General features: G+C 41.7%; 1 protein-coding gene across 1 annotated transcript in view; it reads right to left on the bottom strand.

Moving 5' to 3' along the window:
* The window catches only part of gfra1a (gdnf family receptor alpha 1a), a 72,397-nt gene that overhangs the window by 17,503 nt on the left and 30,966 nt on the right, over nucleotides 1-23,928 (bottom strand). The window contains exons 4-6 of the mRNA XM_028424140.1: nucleotides 5,270-5,448; nucleotides 2,973-3,145; nucleotides 1,450-1,559 (exon numbers count right to left, since the gene is read on the bottom strand). Of these exons, the coding sequence (XP_028279941.1) occupies nucleotides 1,450-1,559; nucleotides 2,973-3,145; nucleotides 5,270-5,448 (462 nt within the window). The remainder of the gene's footprint in view (nucleotides 1-1,449; nucleotides 1,560-2,972; nucleotides 3,146-5,269; nucleotides 5,449-23,928) is intronic.

The raw sequence follows: 23,928 nt of genomic DNA, 5'->3' as shown, positions 1-23,928 counted from the left end.
AAGAATAGGCTTTCTCTCTGCGAGGGAAAGTAAATAGCTTCAGTCAGTGATTTCTCACTCCCCCAATGGATTGTTCCCTTGTGCTGGCTGTGATCCAACACAGGCCTTTTTGTTTTGCAGTAGGCAGAATGAATTGGCGCTGTGTGGACGGTGTGTGTGTGTACGTGTGGTCCGGTTTGGTGACTTGTGAGGACCGACTCTTTGACAGCTCACTGTTGTGGAGAGCTGTTAAATAGTTGGGAGGACAGTCAGGGGTTAGAGCAGGATGCAAGTTAGAGCTTCATCTCAAAGTTAATTGCTGGTATCTGGGAACATGGCATCATCATCATCATCAAGTCTAAGAGAAACACCGTTTGACATGTCAGATCAAAAAAACTATTAAAGTTCCCTTAAATTGTTATGATGTTGAGTTTGTTGGAACCATTTTTCTCTTTGTTCCTTGTGTTTTGGTTTATTCATGGTTTATTTGTGCCTGGTTAAACTTCCTGTATTGTTTTGAAATCAGGTTTCCTTGCATGTCTGTTGGTTTTATTTCCTCATCTTTCCCCTCCTGTGTGATTGCATGCCTTGCCCTAACTGTTATCATCTGTGTCTTTTTACTCCTTACCTTGTGTATTTAAGTCTTGTGCTGCCTTCCTCCATGTGTGTTTCTCAGTCTGTGTTCTGTGTTCTTGAGCTCCAGTCCGCTTTGCTTTTTGAGTCTTACTAGTTCCTTGTTTCTACCAACTTCATTGGCATTGTGCTGGTTTCTTGACTCTGGAAATTTTTGGGGGATTTTTGTTTTTCAGCATTAGTTAATAAAGATTGCCCTTTGTTGGATTGTTTAGCCGTTCTGTATCCGGGTCCTGCCTCCTGCTGTATGGCAATTGTCATTTTTCATTTACATCACTATAGGCGACCTTCACTGATATACAAATAATGGCCTTGCGATGTTGTCAAAACTGCAGTTCCGCTTGCAGCCTCTAGTTGCTGTTCCAAAATTGAGTTAAGACGTAGACCTCAATGTTAAAATGTCCGGCTTTACATCAGAAATTAAAAGTTTACAGCCTGATCCCCGACATTCATCATCATTAGAAAGGCCAGAACCACAGACAGGTATTGGGCCATTCACCTAGAGATCTCTTTAGCCCCATATAAACCTGTATTCGCCACCGAAATGTCAGAAGTGAAGAAGCTGCTTGGAGGAGCAGCAAAATATCTTCAAGGATCATTAAAAAGTTCAGGTTGCTACTTCATGGGAGCTTCTTTTTAAATATCTATAACAGTTTAAAAACATATTCATGTTGTCTAGGTCTTATTTTTCGAAACAACTTAATGTGATTAATGCCAACTTAAACTAAGAGAAAAAAACAACAAAAATGATCCATACCGTTTATTTGGAAAAATTAAAATTCAGATGCCTGAAGTACAGGCAAAGACAGCTAACAATCGATTGTAGTGTAAACTCACCAATCAGACCCGAGTACGCGAGGAGGCAGTCTGCGTAGTTTTCCTTCAGACATCCTGACAGCGAACGAGGCTCCGGCTGGCAGTTGACAAAGAAGTCAGCGAGTCGTGACCTAAAACACACACACACACACACAAATCGAAAATAGGCTTCAGAGCCATACGTGATTACTCCACAGTAGTTTTAAAATGAGAAATTCAGATGGCCAATTTGACTGTAAATGTGCAGCAAAATGCCCAGACCAAATTAGCGTGCGGTGGAAGTCATTCCTCTCAATTTAATTAGCCAACCTAATGGTTCAGTGGAGTAAGATGACCCGGCTACGAATGCTGCGGCTGGTTTATATCCTGGAATGAATGAGGCTAAAAGCAATTCAAGTCAGTCAGCTCTGTTTCAGTTACTGACTTCACAAATGTTTGTTTTCACTTCTGTCAGAGGGGCAGCGGCATGTGAAAGTGTGTGTGTGGATTCCCAAGAAGTTCACAATTTGAAATGAGATTTCGTGTGATATGTTGGCTATCTGACGCAAAACAAAACAAATCAATGATACTTTTAAACTCACATCTTTAAGAAGTCACTCATTAACAATATTGGTGTTTTTGCCTTTTCGCCCATCGGGTGTTCAAATTCTACTCTGTATTATTGTATTTGAATTAAGGACACTATGCTAGCGATGAGCTAACCTGATCTTATCAGATATACTGTACCGTAGACGTACCCAGCGTTCACACCCTCCTTAAACACACTTTTGATTCATCTGTGTATGACAACTGCAAACAGTTGTAAGCAACACACACACTCAGATATATGCACTCCCAGTGGGCTCTATCTAATCACACCAATCTGGTGCATAGAGGAGCAGAGCGTAGTGAGAGTTGTCAACAACAGCGAGTGAACTACACCTGACATATGGCGAGGGAGCCTGTGGAAATGCATGGCTTTAATCTATCTGTGCTAACTGACAAATGGACTGGGAGGAAGCCGCGCTGCAGTGAGACCTGTTGTTTCAGCCCTGAGCGTATGTCTGATGGATCGAGAGCGGTGGAGAAAAAAAGACAAGAAGAGGGGGGAGGCAGGACAGAAACTTGTAGAAATGTACTGCTGCCATGCTGCTTGCTGTTAAGTAGAGACAGAGAGGGTGGACGCGAGGGAGGGAGACCTGCGGCCACAGTCCAAATGGAGCTCATTTATGATGCCTAATGCTTCCATTTAATCCCAAGGACCCACAAGACTGCTGGCTGCAGCCTCCGGAGACTGCGTACACACACATACACACACTGGAGAGGGCGGTGTCATATGTCTGTCACTGAATTACTCCGCTCTGACTCTGCAGAATCCCTACTCTGTTACCGCACAGTGTATGTATGTGTGGGTGTGATTCTGAGACTGATAGGTGCTAAGGCAGGCAATTTATATACAACACAGAGGATTCTGTTGGGTGTGTTTGGAGACAATCCAGACGATGCAACATTGTCCAACTTCATGATGTCTCCTGTAAAAGACAGTAGGTGCTGCTGTTTCTGACCTGCAGATGTAGTTGGTCTTGCAGGACGCCTGCAGTTCAAGACAGTTGGGCTGCTGTTTCTCTTCATATGAGCAGGCAGGAACGATGGTCTGACGCCTGCGCTCAGAGCATGCTGTCTGGTCTCTGAGCGGGCACGAGCAGAACAGCATGCCATAGCTGTGCTTTGGAGGAACCTGTGTAGAACCAGAAATCACAACATTAGCTGAAGAAGTGAAGGCTTCTTTAGGATTTTCTTTCCTATTTTGGGAATGCTTTTTGTGACGTGGAACGTTTCCTGCTTTCAGAGAGATTCAGTGGATTTTTTTGATGATGAGGTCTGGAGCAGACATAGCTTTCATGACATAAACAATGAGATTATGTCATGATCCTTAGTTTGGCTGGCCTTGTTTTCATTGAAATCCTTGGTTCTTCACTGTTCCCCTGGTTATTTTAGTACATTTGTATCTTTTTGGTGATGTTTCCTGTTATTTTGAAAGTAGTGTTACCTTGTGTCCCTCTGTGTGTTTTACTTGTGCTTCCCTTTGTCTGTATCAGTGAGTGTGTGTTTTAATTTGTGTACCCTTGTTTTGCAGCCTATGTATTCTGGTGTCATCCTTTAGATGTCCTCCGTGTAGTTAGGATTTTCAACTTTATGTTGAATAAAGCTCTTCCTCAGTTTAACCTTTTTGTCCTTTAGTTTTTGTCTTCATGAGGAATATATAACATATGTATCTTAATGTTAATACATTGCATACATACAATCTGGATATATAAAGATAAGTTTATGAGATATATGTAAAAATGTGTACATGTACATACAGTATATTAAAATGTATTGACAAATAATTAATTTGAGTAACTGGCAGGTTTACACAACACCTGTTTATGTTGGAGGAGGAGCCATTTTATGAGAGTATTTTTCTTCAAAATTTACATAATTTAAATATTTTATCTGAATATTTAAAGGTAGGGTAGGAGATTTCATTCTGATGCACCTTTTGCTTAATAAGTGTAACTTCTCTTTACAATCTGATAGCAACCAATTAGTTCGGCAGTTTCGCTTTAAAACGAAGAATATGAATCATCTGTGGAAGCTATAAAACGCTAAGAACATCAATCCTACGATGCGCCCCTGTGCGTATAGTTGGCAGGTTGTCACTCTCTTCCTGCTCTGCGCGCACCAGAGACGTACGTGCATGATGGCCGAAGTCACTGACTGGTTGGGAGGCGTGGCTTCGGGGTGAGCTCCGAGAGAACGGGGCGTGTGTTTACTTTCAAAATCTGGCTGACTCTCACTGAGTTTTAAAAATCTCCTACCCTACCTTTAAAAAGTGTTTTAATTTCTGTAGTTTATATAAAGATATGTTATATATGAATACATATCTTATACATACATATATTGCACTTGTGATATATTCACTGACATTAACGAGCTGCGGAGGGGAAATTAAAATGAAACAGAAAAAATATTACATAATATTAAGCTAAAATACCGAACTATTCTGTTTGCATCATAAAAAACTTTCAGAAACTCTCTGAGGTAAAACTGGGACTGAATGAGACTTGACCATTCAAATCCAATCCGTTTTTTTCCTGACTTCATGTGTATGTTTCTGCCAAATATGAAAAATATTCTATCAAAGCATTCTCAAGTTTCACAATGAAGACTTCAATAAACTGGAATGTTAATGCTGAATAACAGACGGTAGCAGAGCTGTAACAAATGACAGTCAGCCTACAACAGAAGAACACAATCACAGTTTTATCTCCTACACAAAGAAAAGTTGAAGCTCAAGGCTGTTTGCAGAGAAAAAAAACAAAAATTATACATCACACTAAGATTAACAATGTCATGCATTCTTTGTAGTTTTCTATTTATTCATATTGTTGCTTCATATTGAAGCTATGCGCCAGTAAAGTTATTCCAAAGGGGACATCATAGAAGCTGGGTTGTAATTACGATGCTTCGCATCATTCTTTACAATATGGAACAGACAGCGAAAACATCTTTTGTGTTTGATGACTGAATCAATGTCAAAGCTTGGCACTGGAAAAGCAAACTCTCACTACAAAAAAGGCCCGCATGATTATTTATTGTGATTTTGACAACCCCTCTAACTTATCCACTTCAAAATCATTCTTCCTTTTGAAGCAGGTTCTTTGTGTCGGACATTCAGCTTTTATCAGATATCAGTCTTTTGGAAAACCTCCAGTGTGTGTGTGTGTGTGTGTGTGTGTGTGTGTGTGTGTGTGTGTGCGCGCGCTTTTGAGTGTTTCTTTCTTTTTTTTTTGATAAGCTTGTGACAGAAGTGCCTTGCCTTGTCAAAGAACTGCCGCAGGGCCTTGTGGCACTTCCTCTTGTTGCAGACTTCAGCGGAGGAGACGCGGCTGGTGCAGGGGGTGATGTAGGCCGTGCGGTGCTTCTTACATACGTCATTCAGGTTGCAGGCCTTGGCAGCATTGAGGCAGTTGTTCTCTCTGGCCACAGCAGGCTCACCTACGGAGAGGAAGGAGAGGAAGGAGAGGCGTGTCAATAATGCAGAGACAACCGATACCGGTTTAATCAAAAGGAGAGAGTGAGACTTTGATAAGGTTCCATCCAGATATCTCTGCACAGTTAGGTGAATCATGATGAAGAAGAAATAAGAATGTTCTGCATCAACAGCAGCTTGCAATATTTAGTCAGATGGAATCTGTATATAAACCCCTGAACCCCAAAGGTCTGGCAGCAGGTTAGAAAAACATGCATTAAAACAGCTGCTTTCATTACAGCTACAGAAAAAAATAAACATTTCATTCTGACAGTCCAGAAAGTCAAGATGTTGAGTCAGCATAATGGGACACACACACACACACACACACACACACCCACACCCAACCCAAGTGAGAATCACAAGGCCACAAACCCTCAGGTCCCAAAAGGCTTAGATTAAGAGTGAAAGTGGCCTAATAGACATCAACAAGTTTAATGAGGCTTGAAAAAGTTAATCTTACACAACAGAGATGTTTGGACAATGGATGGAAAAGTCATGACATTAAAAAACATGAAAACGTGATGAGAATACTGTCAGGGGGTCGTCACATTGCTCCTAAATACAGCATGACCAGGATGACAGAATCTTCACAGATAGGGAAAGTGGGCCTTTGGCAAAAACATGCAGGAAGTCCTCCCCTGGTTATGTCGTTCGTGATAATGGGACGGACATCAGACCTTGTGAAGACCATTTTTAGACATAGATATTTCACTGTTCAGAAACAGAATTCTTTGCAGCACGAGTTCAACACAATGCTTTTGCATCAAATGTTTTGCCCTAAAAGTTTGAAAGGGTTTGAAAACATGGAGCCAACATTCGCTACAAGCATTTTATTTGATGTGTTTCTGTAAAAATTACATCAACATCAAATATCAGTATCTACTGTATGTCAGGCTAAAATCAAACAGCATCAGTGCGGCTTTACACAACAGAGAAAATACACCTACAGATGATATCGCAAAACAAAAGCAATCCAACTCCCCTGACTGCAACGTTTTCACAACAGTGTGCAGAAATAAAACGAGTGGAAGAGGCAGAGAGTAATGATGTACTTTCATTCATCTGTCTGTATCTATATTAAATCCATGCAGCTGTTATGTGTGTGTGCAAAATATCAACTTAACATAAGAGCCCATTTGCTATCAAACTTCCCGTTTAGCTCGTATCAAACTGAAGCCATCCTCTCCATGGCCCTGCTGGCATCTGTTAATGTGTGTATCCAGCGCAGTGCCTTGCTCATCTGTCAGCTCGCAGTAATTGCTACTGTTCTCCTTGATCTGCCATTAATTAACATTTTCATAGACTTCTCCCCAACCTCCTGATATTTTGGATGAAAGCGGAACAAACACAGCATTTTATTTTATTTTCTCTCTAACGAGCATCAATTAAAATAGGTGAATCCTCCGGCGTGACAGCGGGACAGAAGTGATGTGGGTGTGTGTTAGCAAGTTGACGAACCGACTGGCTGATGGAGTGTTGAGCCAGGCAAACTGTGTTAATAAGATTCAACACAACAAAGCAAGAGAGAGTGGGAAAAGAGGGAGGGAGATTAAAAAGGGACACATGAGGTGATGGTCCAGTGATGTATGAATTGGTGACAAATTGGATGCTGTATGTGAGATCATTAGGATGAAGGCTTTTCTAAGACGTCTAGCAGCCTCGGAGTGAAGCAAGTGCCGACTTGCTCATTTTTTCACCTCTATCCTCACTCAGTCACCTCACTTCCTTTTTTCCTGGCTGCCCCCTCTCTGCTCTGTTTGTCTCGCCTCCTTCGGTCCACAAATCAATCAATTGGCACTACATCTTATGAGCAGACATGTTTTGTTTGATCCTCTTATTTTCACCATATATGACCTGCGTCATATTCCCGGTGGATTTGAAAGTCTATTCTCATCTTCATAGAGCTGATCTGAGGTTATCACAGCATTAAGCAGCAGAGAAGAAACAACACCATGTACAGCGTATTTGTTTAAGACATGCGAGCATTGTTCTTGAAGGTTTAGCTGGAAGATTACAGACTGTTAGACAGCATGTCTAATTAAGTATTTTGTTGAACTACCTGCATATTCATTTACAGTCGTTGCACTCAAGACTAATCTAAATGCAAGAAGCCTTGTCAACCAGAAACATAATTAGAAGAAACTGCAGCAGCTGAAAAGTTAAGCCACTTATATCAATGGCATTTCAAGGTTTTGTCAGTAAAGACAATTGCAGGCAGCACTAAAAACGGTTCAGAGAAGGGATCCGTGTTTTGTGTTGGCCGATGTACAGAACGGAATTATTCACACATGCTCATGCAACAATGTTTAATTATGTTTCTAAAAACATTAGCAACAATTTCAATAAAGAACTTTCTTACACCTCAACTACTGCTGCATGGTGGTCTTCAATTCCAACACATTCTCACACTGATCCCATCACATATGGATGCGATGAGCCATCAATTTTTTTTCCCTCAATAAACTGTATAGTTTTGTGATTCGAGTTGTAGGAGGTTCATATTAAATCTGTTATTATGTGAAAATTTTTGTGTCTAAAAATAATGGTATGCAAAACAGCTAAAGAGCCACGATTGAAGGAAAAACAGTAAGGTCAAATGAGGAACAGAGCTCCTGTAATAGGATTAGTACATATCAAGACTCTATGAAAGCAAAAATTATGGTATGTTTTACCCTGGCCATTATGTTTCCTGAACTACTGGGGATTCCCGGGAAGAACAAAAACACTGTACAACATGTGTCTGCCTGATTGAATGACAACACTACTCGCTGGTTTGACATCAGTTCTCTTTTGGAGGGTACTGCTGTTTTAGTTTAGTTAAGAGCATGAATGTCTTGAATGTCACTTCCAGTTCATTTATGCATAAAAATTAGGTCAGGCTAGGTGTTACAAAGAGGATTAGGTTTAGGAAAAGACCGTAGTTTGTGTCTGCAGAGGTATTTTATTTTGAAAAATGACTAGGTTTGTACATACATTCGCATCAGGTTTACACAGAAACTTTGACTATAAACTTAGTGTTAAACCAATAGCAGGTAAATTGTATGCTGCCTGAAAATGGATGTCTTTCCTGTATAATTAGTTTGTGTGTTTGTTGTTGTCCCTGCAACATGTGTACACATACAGCATATTGTCTATACTGTACTATGCCCCTAGTGTCAGCAAATACATCTGCTGAACTCCCCTTGCACTCCTGGCAGATGGTATTGTCTCTCAAAAACACAGAAACAAACACACACACACACATTCATACACACATGCACATGCTGCGCACTCTGACAGGGCCCACACAGGGCTGGGGCTGGGGCCATCTGGAGGCCTGGTATGGGGGAACGATGCCTCTCCCCCCCTCCCAGCGGCTCATGTTTCCGATTCAGCCTCAAATTGATTATCATGTCGCCTGCTTCCTCCAGTGCTGCTGCCACCACCCCCACCTAATTTCAATTATCGTGGGACACCACGAGGTCGAATCCTGACCTCACCACCTCTGTGCTCCGCCTGCACCACTCCTCAGGACCCTGTTCTCATCTTATTTTTTTTTCTGACTCCTTCCCTTTTGGTTTTGTTCCCTCTTTAATGTCTTTATCCACATGCTTCAGGATGAATTCCAATCATTACCTCCCATCCTCTTTCTCCACCATCATCATCCATCTCTGAACTCCTCTCTTGTGGCTCCCATCTCTCTTGTTTTTCCGGTCGCTCTCTTCCCCTCTGCCATCTGTCCTTAATTTTTTTTTTTCATTTAATGGCCTTCAGAGGCCTTCTGATGCCTGTTTAAAATTCCTATAATCTGCAGCATTAAAACTCACTTAGATCAAAAGTTTAGCTTCAATAGCACAACTGATATTGACTGATCTTGCACTACCATGGTGAAGCACATACTTCACTGTCACTATGTTCACATCATTGATGTGCGCGTGCCATTGTCCTTGCCATGAGCCTTACTATTGTTACAACTTGTAACCGTCCTTGTTATAGCTATTTTAAATGTAATGCCACGCAGTTTTCCCACCAATGTTTGTCACTGGCACTGATATCTTTTACACCAGTCTGACAGAACATATTGTTGCACTTCACCCAGACATTCGGGGTTCAATGGGGGGGAGGGCGGGGGACAAGGAGCACTTGACAGGTGTGTTTGTTTTCCACAGCTCGTAGCTCTGCAGCAGTGGAAACAGTCACGGCGTGCCACTGGGTGACTGCCTATAATTCACCACCTCTTTGTTTGCTAAGTACAATAACTGTGCAGGGATTTGTCCTGGTGGCGTGCCTGCAGGGGATTACAGAACAAACACGCTCACACCCAGGGGCAAGCAGGCATCGTAAACACTGAAATGGGACAACATCAGGGCACACACACATCAAATAGCCACAAATGAACAACTTCCAGCCTGTAAATGTAAAACAAAGACCTTTTAAAAAAAATCTAATTTTGTGGTTTTAAACTGTTTAATAAAAAATGGAAAGATGTGATTGACATTTTACTACGTGGAGCTCCATAAACTTTTAGCCTGTACTCTACAAAGACAACATACAGCAACTGTTGTAATGTGGTTGTAAAATCGGTGCAACTTTTCTATGACATAAGAACAGACTTTCAACAGCTTGTGTTGTGTCAGTGTTTGAACTAGGTGCTGTGTATGCCACGTGTAATCTAAATATCATGTAGATCCATCCATCCATTAACCCACTTTATCCTGCAGTGCAGGGTCACGGGGGGCTGGAGCCTATCCCAGCTATCTATGGGTGAGAGGCGGGGGACACCCTGGACAGGTCGCCAGTCCATCACAGGGCAAATATCACGTATATGGTATATATACATACACACCGGGCTATGGAATTAAGCAAATTAGTGGCAAAAACTGCATTTAACAAGCCCTCAAAATGTCAGCAGAAATACACCCTTAAAGTCAGACAGAATTAGAGGTGCATCAGTCTTTATTGCTGTCCAGCAATTAACTTTTAAATAAGACAACTCTCCTTCCAGGTGCTTTTATACATTCAGTATTTAAAATCTTATACACATTATGTTATGTCAGGTCTTGAACTCAAAATGAACTTTTTATTCCGTACAGTAAATTTGTCTTGTCTCGTCTACACGTGTCTTGATTATTCATTGTCTGAATGATTTTCCTTGCACCTCCTTCCCGCTTTGAAAAATTACAGCACACTCGGATTCAATAGAAAAATCTAACATAATAAACGAGGCTCGGGGTCTCTTCTCTGAGAATCTGCGCTCTCTTCCTCTCTCTGTTGATTATCAGTGGTGAGTTACACTGTCATCTGCTTTAATGGGCTCCACGCTTGAAAGTGCAAGACAAGCAGAAATAGAGAGAGTGGAGCGGTGAAGAAAGAGCCTCGAGGTTTACTCATCTTTCTTGCCCTCTGACTATTATTTTTTTCCTTTTCTTCCTAAACTATGTACCTCATTTTCTTTATTTCAGTGCTTTTCTGATTCTCTGTTGGCTTTCTCCACTTCACTTTCCCTCTCTTTCTGTGAGGTTAATAATCTCCCTCTTCCTCCAAACACTGTCCCAGTGCAATAAAGCCACATGGCACTCGGTGCAGCAAATACCATAACTCACAGTTCCTAGTAATTGATCCCTGTAGTGCAACAGTCTCTTTGTCTTTCTTCCCTTTCCTTCCCACTTTCCATTCTGGATTTGTTTTCTTCTCCATCACCTCTTGTCATCAGCTTTTTCGCTCCGATTTCATCACATTTATTAAACATACTGGCAAATCTACCAAAGACAGTTATTACTGCACCTCCCTTTCTGTTTTCAGTCTCCTGCCGTCACATCCCATTGCAGCATTCTCCCCTCTGCCAACAAATCCCCCTCATTTCATCCATCCTGCTTCACTAATATTCCCAGCCAGGTCTCGACGGGAGCGCTCACCTGAATGCATAAGTTGCTTTCGGTACCACCAATTTCATACGCGGAACTTATTTTCCTGCCTGACGGTCTTTCCCCCTTTGGTCCAAATTGCTCAGCCTCAAACCTGGGATTATGAGCGCTGGAACTGATGGAGGAGCAGACATACAAGCCTGCGGCAAATACTGTGTGCTACCTAAAAAAGTTTCCCTCCTCTCAGCTTTATGTTGGACCTCTATCCTGTCCCAAACTTATTCCCCTTTCAACCCCTCCGGCCTATTTTGTAATATCAACAAGCTATTAGAGGTATGCTTCTCATCGCTGAGCGCTTGCCTTCGACACCTCTGGAGTTGGATGTACCCCGCATGGCTTGAATCCCAGCTGAGTTTTTCTCCTTTGATTCCCCTACTTTGAATATGTCCCAGCTTTCACACTGAATGCTAAAAAGTGGATGTTAAACTGCTAAATGCTGCTCTCGAATGCCAGTTTGACATCATCTAGATATGATGTTCACGAAGCATGTATGAAGGCCATGCTGTTGATATTCTTTCAAACAAGCTTGTGAAAACTTTACTTGCTTACTCATCAAGAAGTAAGTAGATCACTGGTGGGCCAGTCTCCGGGGATTCCGAGGAAACAATGTGATGCCAAACTGTGCTTCTGCTGTGAGTAGTCCCATTGTTAGGACAAAAGACTTAAAAGCTCATGTGTGCTTTGTTTGAACCAGATGTACAGTAGGAAATTCAACAGACCAGAGAGAGAGTAAAAATTGGGGAGAAAAGGATGGTGGGAAGAAGAGAGGGACAGAAACGCTTTGGCTCTGCAGTGATGAATCTCCATCGAGGCCAGTTGTTTCATAACTCGTCTGCCAGTGTGGAGATCAGCCGGTAAGAGCAGGCCCTGTGGGGCTGCAGCAGAAATATATGGCTCTTTAATAATCTCCACAAACACATTCCAGTACAGTGTTGTACAGTACACCGCCCCCACAAACAGCCTCTTGGCAGTCCAGGGCCTGGCCTCACGAACACATCTACTGGCTCCAAGTTTGTGACCACCTGAAGCAAACGCCAACGATTTCTGTCACAGATAATTCAAACTAAAATCTGCAAGAGATGGAAAAAGGAAATCTGTTTTCTGGGATAAATAACATAAACACCACAACTGCTATCAAACTGAAATATTAGCTCTTTAATAAGTAAAGGGGTGGAAGGATCAGAGAAAACACAAAAGAAACGCAGAATATTGCATGAAGGAGATGGTAAAACACCCAGAATGCACTGGGCTTTTTAATTTCTTTGTGTGTTTTTTTTTTTAATCATTTTTGAATACAAGTACCCCTTGGTCCATTATGGCCAAAAGCTTTCAATCACAACTCCAGCAGCTGACCAGGCAGCCCTGCACTGTTCTCATCACCGGTGAGCATCATCATCAGCCTCCTACTTATGCCTACTGACTATGCACTTTCGTCTGATATAAGCAGCACAGAAACAGACAGTCAGAAGCATGATTTGTAGTTTAACATGTATATGTAGTGTTTAACAGCTGCACTGACTCCTGAAGAATCATATTAATGGTGAGCTTTACCGATTCTTCTTTAACCATATAGTTGTCCATATGTTCTGTCAGCATAAACATAATCATGGGTTGTATCTGTCTGTGTATCAGTTGTTATTATAAAACTGTTAGATTCTGTCCCATGATTGTCTAAGTGGGTGAAATATGGCAAACACATGGCAAAATTTAGAAAGTGACACTTCCACCACACTCTTGTTTTCATCTCTGTTGGGTCGCTGCAGCGCAACCATTGTCACACAATCAACCCTACTGCTGTAGGACCACAACACAACGGCTATACATTTTCAAAATACCACATCCATACCACTATTTTTATGTTTTTTTTCAGGCTTTGTGTCTTCCAGCTTTCTGCACCTGAAAGCTAATGTATTAACTACCCCCTCACCACAGCTGCCACCTTCATATCTGGACAATACCCTCGATACCCATTTCCTTTTCTTTAATATATCCAGCCATTCTGTCTATACCACCTTCCTCCACTGGTCCCGTCCACAAATCGCCTGTCCCTGCTCCCCAGCCTCCTATATCTCCATGCCCCTCTGCCTTTCCCGTCCCCATCACGAGGTCCCTTTCTGAACATCAAACAGTCCGCTGAGGAGATGGATGTGGACATCTAACAACTGGTGAGCCTGTTTACTCCTGTGTGAGTACAAGTTGCAGCACAAGCACATGGTACATGAATGTATTCAGTACCTCACCTCCAGGTCTGTCAGATTGATTTACAATAGTGGCAACGATGTGCCAATGATTTTTGTTACGCAGCTGGGAATGGAGTAGAGCTGAGGGGGTGTTATTGTTGTCCATAATTAGTCCTGCTGGTGCCCTCAGGTGTACAAGTGTGGAAGAAGAGGTGAGGAGACAAAAAAAAGAGACAGAGAGAGGAAGGTAGCAGCCAAAAGAAGAGACAGAAAGGGGACACGGTCCCCAATAAACTGTTAAGTGCTCAGACCGTCAGCACTTTTGTTGAACAAAACAAAGTGAGAAAAGCCAGAGAGAGACAGGAGGCTTTCTCTTTTATCCTGTCCAAAAAAACATCACCACATTCCCCATCAATCCAGATCATACACACTCAGCTTGAGAACAGAACAGCAGCCTTGCTTCCATCAGCCATCTTTTTTTTCTTTCCTGACTACTAAAACAGGGTGAAAGCTGTGCGGCGTTTCCTTTATGACAGGAGGAGGTGATGGCTGCTGAAAGCAATCTGAGAACTTTCAGATCGATATTGAGGGATGGCGGAGCAGTCAGCTAGCACAGCACTCTGACAGCCGAGAGGAGAGAGAGGGAGGCTGTCACATCAGGATGAACAGATCACTGGGATTACCAGTCAGATTTTAACAGATTGATGTGGATCAGTCCTTAAATCTAGGGAAATATTTGAGACTTATTAACACACTATGAATGATAAAAGTTTTCCTCCTACATAAGTGGCCTTAAGCAAGCACTATGAAACTCTACGAGCTCTACAGGTATGTCAAATACAAGCTCTAGCACGCAATTAATCATGCATCACTGAATGAAAGCCCAATCAGGTGCTGATGCATAAATTTAAGCATGTTGCCCTCAGGATGGATTTGTTGTCCAGACGATGCTGATGAGTTAAATGTGGTTACTTTTTTTTATCTGACATCTGTCAATCATCTCACCCAGCCTCCATCACTGTCCACATGAAGAAAATTTCAACATTATTTAATTAATTAGTGGCTAACATTTTATCTTGTTTCTTAACAGTGATGATACTCTGATTGCTCCACATCTCCTGTTACATGATGCAATATTTTCCTTGAATTACGTTCACCCTTCTGTCATTTGAATAGAGGTTTATGATCAACATATACATTAGAGTCAATTAACTAGACAGAGAATGTCAGGAAATGAAGGTGGAAACAAATAAACTGGTGGAAAAACCACCAGAACAAGCCAACATTTCCATAAACCAGGCCTGCTCATTGATTTGCAAAATTGCTCACAATGGGCCCATCTGGGAGCAGAGACTCTGCTAAACTTTGCAAGATAAATCTGCTGGGTCTCAAGATGATTGAATATGAGAGAGAGGAGGAAAGAAATGCACACAAAGATGTTGCTAATCTGTCTTTTTCTTCTATATCTATCAGGAAGATGAGGCATCAGAATGCACAATAGGACAGAGGCACTGTTGCGGACCGACCCTTCACGAATGTCATGGCTGATGTGTGTATGACAGATCAAGCTAGAGGCAACAACTGCAGTGTTTTGTTCACCACTGTGATCACCAAAATATGAAAGAAAATCCAGATCACCCCCCCCCCATCAGATCAATGAGCTGCTTAATGAAGTGACTTTGCTGTACCCAGGATTTACTGCCTACAATCTATCACACGTGTTTTGATGTATGGATTAACAAATGGGGGAAAATGCAGACACAGTAGGGGAGCGCTATCACTTCCATCTCTGGGGATTAAGACAGAAACACGAGCTGTCACTCAGACAATGTGAACACCACACACAAAGATGTCTTTATATGTCTTGTCTGTGTTACTGCATATGCAACAACCACCCCCCTTCCCCACCACCACCATCTCATCATATAATTGGCAGTAGACATCTCTCCCCTACAAGCTTTTTCAGAGATGCAGGAAGCTTTTGATGGATGATATTCATTTTCTAAGCTGTGTCTCGGACACTTCAGGTGCATACGACACACTTACTTTGGGCTATATGTTTTTAATTTAACATTCAGACGTGTCAAAATCTGCCCTGAAGATGGATGAGAACTCCTCTACCTCTGCTGGCAGGTTGAAAGCGGAAAACACGGTGGGAGGGGTCGAGACATAGCAGGGGGGAGGGCGGCATAGCAAGATACAGAGAGTGTAAAAGAGGCCTTATAAGGAGAAAAAGAAAGGGAAGTGCAGACACCGGCCAGACTGCTGACAAAGGCAGATGAGATGAGAGGAAAAAAGGAGGAAGAAAGAAACAGGGAGACAAAAGCAAAAGTGGCATTTGGGGAAGAAAAGCATAGGAGAACAATGTGAAGGTAAAAGTGGAAACAGAGAGAGAGGAAAGCACCTATACAATAGCCTTTTTTAATCAGGGGGAGGGGCGACTTTCAAATTAACAAGTGTGAGAAAATTGGCTTTTATTTTATGGGTGGCACTTTTATCAGCATCAGTCTGAAAAGCTGAAGTCATGGGTTCAGGCTCCTCACCAATTTCGTTTACCTTCGTTTTACTGTTGTAGATTGCTTTAGTCTCTGGGTGGTTCAGGCACAAAACCAAAAAAAGCTTCATGGTGCTTTGGGTCTCAGTTACTATGGTCTCATGGCATCTGGTGCCGCTGCTAAAGCACTTGCATTGATGTCTGTCAGATGATCACTCATGTTGAAAACTAATGCTGAAGTGCTGCCTCTGGTCATGGCCATAGCTACCATTATGGTCCTCTGTATTTTTTTTTCTGATGTAATAATCCCACTTGGTTGCTACAAAAGAGGGGTGAATGTCAGAGGTTTTACTGCAGTCATGTGAATTGTCATCTGTAAAAGCTTGGTCAAGCTGTGTGTCTAGATGCGGTTCTATACGAGGTGTTTTGGTATTATTATATTAGCTTTGATGTTTGAAATCCAATTACTTCATGCTGTAAAAATATGTATATGTTAAGGGTCAAGTCATGTTGCACTATGTATTATATATGATTTTAACTTTTGTACTGTTTTTTCAGAGGTGAAGATTTGTTTGTTGACGATAGAAGATTGAAGATATGTTTTATGACATATTACGGTACTGACCTGGAAAGATTAAAGCAGGATTCAGCTCAAATGCCATTTTTTGCATTTTTGATCTTTTATCCTATGGTTTACTATACGTACACATGTGATGTGGTGAGGACACCTTGTCATTTTAGACTAGATCTTTGCTTCCTAATTTAATTATTTAGGAAATAATACATGCAACAATAGTACTGTTTATTTTTGGGCCAAAATTGGAACCAGTGTTTCATAAAAATCATTACATTTACATGGAAATGCATGTTGATTCCTGGTTTGTGTAAAACAGAGTCAGACAAAGCAAACAGTTCCCTACGTGCTACACGAATGTAAAACAACTGCTCCACAGCACTGGTTCTGGTGGGTGTATGGGGGCTGGGGAATTGGCGAGGGGTTAGGGGACAAGAAGGGGGCGGGTGATGAAGTCGTGATTAAATGAGATTAGTTAATGATTACTTCATGACTTGACAGGCGACCCCAGGCTCATTTACTGACCAATGACTTCCTCTGCATGCTCATTATTTGGCAACATGAGAACAACGGGTCAGTGTGCTCAGTCGCAGTCTAATTACATTGACTCTGGATGCTGTCTCATTTCAAAAACCAGAAAAACAACTTTTATCATAGCTTCCTTCACTGGAGTAACTTCACAGGATCACAATTGAAAAATCCATTTTATCATTTTCTATTTTCTTGCACACTTTTATCCTCCCTGCATCTCTTGCTGCCCATGTTTCAGGCAATAACTCCATCCCCTACCTTTCAATAAAGTAACACCAAATAGAAAGCACTCAAAGGAAACAAACAGTGTCCTCCGGCGCGTCTGCCATCCATTTGGCCTCACTGTGGCAGCTAAAACACACTGCCTCCAGTTATTTTATAAGGCAGCCTGCTGAGTGAATCACGATCTGTGAGCTTTTTCTATCCATCACAAGGTGAGTGAAATTGACAGACAGTGAAGAAAGGAAGCTTCAGCACAGAGACGTGTTGAGAGTGTGTCGATCATCTCGCAGGTATATTCAATCACTGCAAGCATCTCGCTTTTAAGTCTATTTTGCTTAATATGGAAATGTAATGGCAGTACTGATATTGGGATCAGGGTAAATTATTCTGTCAATTATTTTACTCTTAAAGTTCCACTTTAATGGTTTTCCAGCACCTTATGGCTGTGATGAAATAGTTTTGTCAATGTCCAGCCAACACTCCACAAAATGACAACTTCTTTCATGTCATTTCTGACATGAAGTCCAAGCCAGGCCCACATTTTTAGGTAGTTTTACCGACAAACACTGGAAATACATTCTGAAAGGTTAAAAAGCAATGACCCTGTAACTGTTACTGTGTCACTGACAACTAATGTTAGTGGCTCTTTTTAATGTCCCCCACGTCACTAGCCTACTAAATAAGTTTTGCTAAAACATTTCTTTCTGTAATGTACTTTGATTTAAAGATTAGCCTCTCATTTATATTCCTGCTCTCTGTTTTGACTGACAGTGAGATATAACAGTTACAGTACACATTATCAAAGGTTTACTCATCCTCTTTGCCAAATCCTGTTTGCTATCTAAATCCACTATGTGTTGTCTTTATGATTGTGGAGGGACAGGAAAGTGTGTAATATGTGTTCACACTGAAAAGTAAAGGTGCCCGTGTTTGTGTGTACTCAAACCGTTGTGTTCATGACTGCATGTTTACCCACCTGTGGGTAAATGTCAAATTATGCATGTTTACCTGTGTTGTGTGTGTGTCTGTGTGTCAGTCAGCTCTGTCTAGATTCCCACCTGTAGTTTATGGATATTCATTACAGAACCATTACAGCAGAGGTTACATGGGACAGGGGGGGTGGTGTTTTATCTCCTAATGCATAAAACACAATCACACACGCACACAAACGCATGTCCATATCTCTTGACATCTCAGGAATGAAAGCATCTATCATCCTGCGTGGTGGATCGACCCGAGCGTCCGCGACGCTATGTAGCGAGATGATGAGAAACAAATCACCCAAACACATTCCTATCTGCTACTTCCTAGACAATTGAATCACTGGAACTCACAGCAGCAAATCACTGCCTCGACGCCATTCGTAAAGAAGACTGCTTTGTAATTGAGCTTTATTAAAATGAGACTGCATCAGCAGCAAATAGATGGCAGTCACTGAGGTTCCACGAGGCAAACTTTCATTACACACAGCTGCCATTTCACTTGGTTCCCCCCCCTCCGTGTCAATCAATCCCATATTCCTCACCGGATCAATTGCATTGATCAGCAAAGCTGATTCTGTCATGTGATGGTAACTGTTGGCTTATGCCTCCGCCTGAGGCACTGTCAGTCGAAAACAATGGGCATTTTTATTTACTACTCACTCTAATACAATACAACAAGGGTAAAAGCGTGTGTTATGGGCTCAGATTGGATGGCAATCATTGGAAAACTGGACAGCATGCTACAGCAGTTATGGGAACATCAATACAATGAGACGCTGCGGCCTGAATTTAAAAAGATAGTCATAAATCAGTAAATGAGTAGACAGTTTAATTATTCAGGATTTTTTTTTGTCAATATGGGGAAAAAAGATGTGGTTAATACAAAAATGTTAAACCACTGATAATATGACTCTAAAAATCTGTGTTTTAAATGCTTATCCAGAACCCAGACTATCAGTGTCCAACCCTGCCTGCCACAGAATAAAACATCATAACAAGCAGAGCACATTAATTATGGGTGCACACTGTTTTCCAAAAGTAGGTCTTCAAATAAAAAAAAACAAAAAAATATATATATTTGAGTTTTTCCCCTTATTGCTGAGCTCCGGGTGTTGTTTTGTACGCTGTGTGTTCTCTGTTTTATTACAAATGAGGCAGGGTTGCTTGAGTACAGAGTGTGTGTTAGAAAGAGAGAGCTCCCCGTGTGCCTGTGGTCATGTTCAGGAGATAAACACAGGACATTAGCTCCAGGCTGGATGAGCCTCAGGGGCAACATGAACTAATCTGCTCTAATAGACAGCACGCATTCTCTCATTACACCCCGGGCATTTAGTGCTGGTCACTTCATCATTGTTTGAGCTATGCAAAGATGCTGAGGGAAAAAAAGGTTTGAATAAGTAAATAACAGAAGGACATTTCTGGATCATTATTTCCTCCACCATTGTTGCTTTTGCAAAAAATAAAAACATCTTAGCCAGGAGCAGTAAAAACAGGAGGAATCAACTTTGGGATTATCATTATCCTTGAATGCATCATGTGTGATGTGCAGTTCCAACAGAAATGATAACCAAAGCTTAAAATTATGATGTGTCATCACAAACACGATTATGTTAACAAAACAAAATGCACACTCAGTTGTGACAGAATTGCAAAGTCAAAAGAAAACCCTGATACTGCACTTGTGAACACTGTGAAATAGTGATTAAAGTTTATTCACATTCTCTGTAGCATCACTGCATCATTTCTAATAAGGTGTATGAGAAAGAAAGAACTAATCAGACTCATGCAACCTGTACCAAGTGTGGTCAAAGAGCAAAAAAAGGCTTAAAATTGCCTTATGTCTCTTTGTTTTATTCTGAAAGGGCATTCACTTTAACGGACAGCTGCTGACACTGAAGCACTGGCCACTGCAGACAGCGACAACAAGGATGCAAGTGTGACAGAGTGAGAGAGAATTAGAGAGGGACAGAGAGACAGTGACAGACACAGGCAGATGGAATCAGAGAGATAAATAAGAGGAGTGTTCTCTTGGGAGTTTCCTGGAGGAAAAACACAGATCTTTGATTGTGCTTGGAGGTAAAGTGGGCAGTCACAGGCAGATGTATATTTAAATATGCTTTCTGACTATGTTGTACTTATCAAATCCATCAAGTGCATGTGTATAAGTGTCACTGTGCACTGGGCAGGTGACATGCATTAAGGAGAGTGGCTGTGCTGCCGAGCAAGGTGGAAGGCACATTGCACTGGTGATTGAACCACGTTTCCTTTCTGAAAAGAAACGCGACGTCTGAGCATCTCCTCATGCATCACGCGGTGAGCCAGGAGCTGACTGATAAACCTGCTGCAGCCTGATTACCTGCCCGCTAGATTCACTCACTCAACTAATCCCGCTGAGGCCAAGGCCACATCGCAGATTTGTATTCATCAACGCACACTTTACCCGGAGTCAATCTCTGCGGTGTGCGCTAATCAGGACCTTCAGAACAGCACTGGAGACTATTAAGCAGGACTCAACGCAGTGGAGCCCACTCCATTTCCGAAAGCACGCCTGGAGAGGCACCGATGGAGCCATCACCTCTGCCGGGTTGTTAATTCACTCTTTTTTACGCTGTCACTCCTCGTCTCTCTCCGCAAGTCTCCCTTTCTGTTTGTCTTCCTGTCTCTCTCTCGCTAACTGCTCCTCAGTGATTTGCTCTTGCCATCCTTGATTCTCGTGAATGTTCCTCTTGACTCTTTAACATATTTTGACTGATTTTCTCTGTTTCCTCTGCAGTGTCTGCATGCTGATGAGAAGAACTGTATCCAGTGCTGTGGCTGTATTAATCAGGGACACATGGAGCCATTCCAAAAGCTCTGGACCCAATACTGATACAATTAATAATTGATCAAGTTTGCTCAAACACAAAACTAGCACATCCACAGATAAAATGCATGTGTGAAACTTCGTCAGCACTGCAGTAGTTGAATGGCTGGAGGTGTGGAGCTCAGAGAAGTGACAATAAAACAAAAAGGTACAACAGATTACTTGTTCAGCATACGATGGGTGAAAAAAACAGAATAAAATTAGAACAGACAGTTGGTAGGGGTCATAAGTTAAAGAGGTACTAAGGTCAATTTAACATGTCAAAGTCAATTTGATCTACAGATCAGCCTCATCTGCAGTCAGAGGAGGAGTCAGAAAATAGAAGAAGCCTCTACCTAAGGCTAAATAATACAAGTCTGCATAATAGAAAGAATAGATTTTATAAGCCAGGATGTGTACCAGGGCCATATTCCATCTGAGGAACCACACAGTGCATTTAAATATAAGGTCACATTGTGTGAATCATGCTTACGTCGTAAGTTTCAGTTCTTTGACCAATCAGAGAAGCTGATGAGAAGCAGATTGCAAACAAGAGCACAAGGATTCATAGATGCTGAATTTCAAGGCAGGGGACTATAATCCTGATGTTTCGTTTGCACAGAACCACCTGGGTTGAAGCAGTTTGAAGGAGTCACTGTCAACCTGCTCACCTCAACCAATCAGATCAACAACAGGCCAAAGAGGAAATGAGTGAGAGAGGAATACTGATATGAAAATTATACAATGATCCTTGAAATATAGTAAATAGCAGGTAGTATGCCATTGTGCAGTGTGTTTTGCTAAACAATGAATTAAACACACACAAAAAAGAACTTACTGCAGCAAGGTTTCCGTTTCACTGTTGGAAAGCATGCCCATAACTGCCATGGCGCTGACTGGTTTAGAAAACTTGTGGTTCAGCCCCAAGTACATACAAAGCATTTGTATTTGTGTGTTTGTGTGTTTGTGGACTCATAAATCTTGTGAGAATAAAATACCTCACAAGCTATGGTGACTGTAGAACAACTCATAATAGGAAGGATGTGCAAAGGATTAGACAGTAGGGACTGAGCTTCATGAGAGTGATCAATTTGCCTCATTTTTGTATTCAAATTTGCAAAAAAACTAAATCCTCCTTTTTGCTTTTCTAAGTTGGAATACCATACAATCATCCCCGCTGCTTGACAGTATTTGGCTTCACAAAACAGACTATGACTGTGTGTGGATTATTTTTGTGGAGAACATTTTTTATTTTTTATCAGATCAAATTTTAAAAAACAAACGCATTTGAAACCAGTCTCTCACAGGTCCTGTAATGACATACAAGCCTGCAGTAATCCAGATTTGAGATAAGCAGAGGTTAGCTGAATCTTAAGTAAAAGAAAGTTTGAAGAAAGTTTGAAGAAAGAAAATGACTAAAACACTAAACTTTCCTAACAGCACAATATTCCTTCCCATGACTTGGAACTGAACCTGTGTCAGTAGCACTGCAAGCAGATGTACAGCAGACACTCGCCCACCACCACTGACACACCACCCTTACTTTTCACCGCATTATCTCACTGTGACGAATTGCAGTCTTTTTGTACTTCTGTCTGCTCTCTGTTGCCCTTTTAGATATATTTCTCATATTTGTTCCTACGTTTTGCCGTCAGTACTTCTTTGTTAGTTGCATTTTAGGATGTGTTCATTTCCAAAGTTAAAGTGCAGCTGGTCTAAATCCAGCTGTGTCAAACAAGGATTTAAGCCTCCACATATGACCCCTACGTTGATAATTTAATCACCTGCACCAAAAGCAGAAAGCTGATAAAAGCAACAATGCCCTGTGGAAGGAGCAGCACAGTAATCTTACAGCTACAAAAGCATTTCATATCTCCAAATGCTGTACAGCTGTTTTGGTGATATAGTAAAACTGTATATACTGATATAGTAAAAACTACAAGAGAGCAGTTAAAAGTCAAACCAAAGTGATGCTTATTCTGTTTTTCTCGTAGGTGGGTGTAACATACAGCATGAGCAATCCAGATAGCAGATGCTATTCACTTCATCGTGACGCTGCTTTTATGGCTCAACAGGTACAGAGTGGCTGTCAGGATCAGACTTGCCCCAGCTGAAGGCTTTCACACTAACACTGGCTCTCCCAGAACACCATCTAACGCAGGTGTTGATGACCTCCAAAGCACTCAGCGCAGATTTCTGTGTGTAGAAAATCCCTCTACGACCTGCCTCAGCATACATGATGAAGCTATAAAGAGGACTTTCTGCACGTGTGTGTGAGTGGATATTTGTATGGGAGCATCATAGAACGTGCACACTGGCTGCAGATTTGTTGTCTTTTTAGCCTGTTTTCTTCTTTCTGATCAGTTTCCTGTCAATGAGTAGAAAAGTCCCTCCAGTCTATTAGGCAGACTACTGTTATGATGTAGGAGGCCATGGAGGAGCAAATGACACTCCACAGAGTCCCGCTGTCACACTGCAGATCCCGATCTGTTTGAAAGAAGACAATGCACGTGGTGCACACATACGCACACACGGTCTAACTTAGCTCTCTCATCCATCTACTCAGATACAGAACTTTATCCTCTTGACAGTGTTTGAATAACAATGCTGCAATGATGGATCCGTAATCTTACTGTGCACTCTCCTGTGACCTTTGACCTCCTACATTGCACTGACTGCCACTGAGGTATGTGTCTTATTTTATGGCAGCAAAA

The sequence above is a fragment of the Parambassis ranga genome, chromosome 15, assembly GCF_900634625.1.
Source record: "Parambassis ranga chromosome 15, fParRan2.1, whole genome shotgun sequence".
NCBI classification, from domain to species: domain Eukaryota; kingdom Metazoa; phylum Chordata; class Actinopteri; family Ambassidae; genus Parambassis; species Parambassis ranga.
The sequence above is the reverse complement of the archived record's forward strand: the minus strand, read 5'-3'. Positions and strand labels throughout refer to the sequence as shown.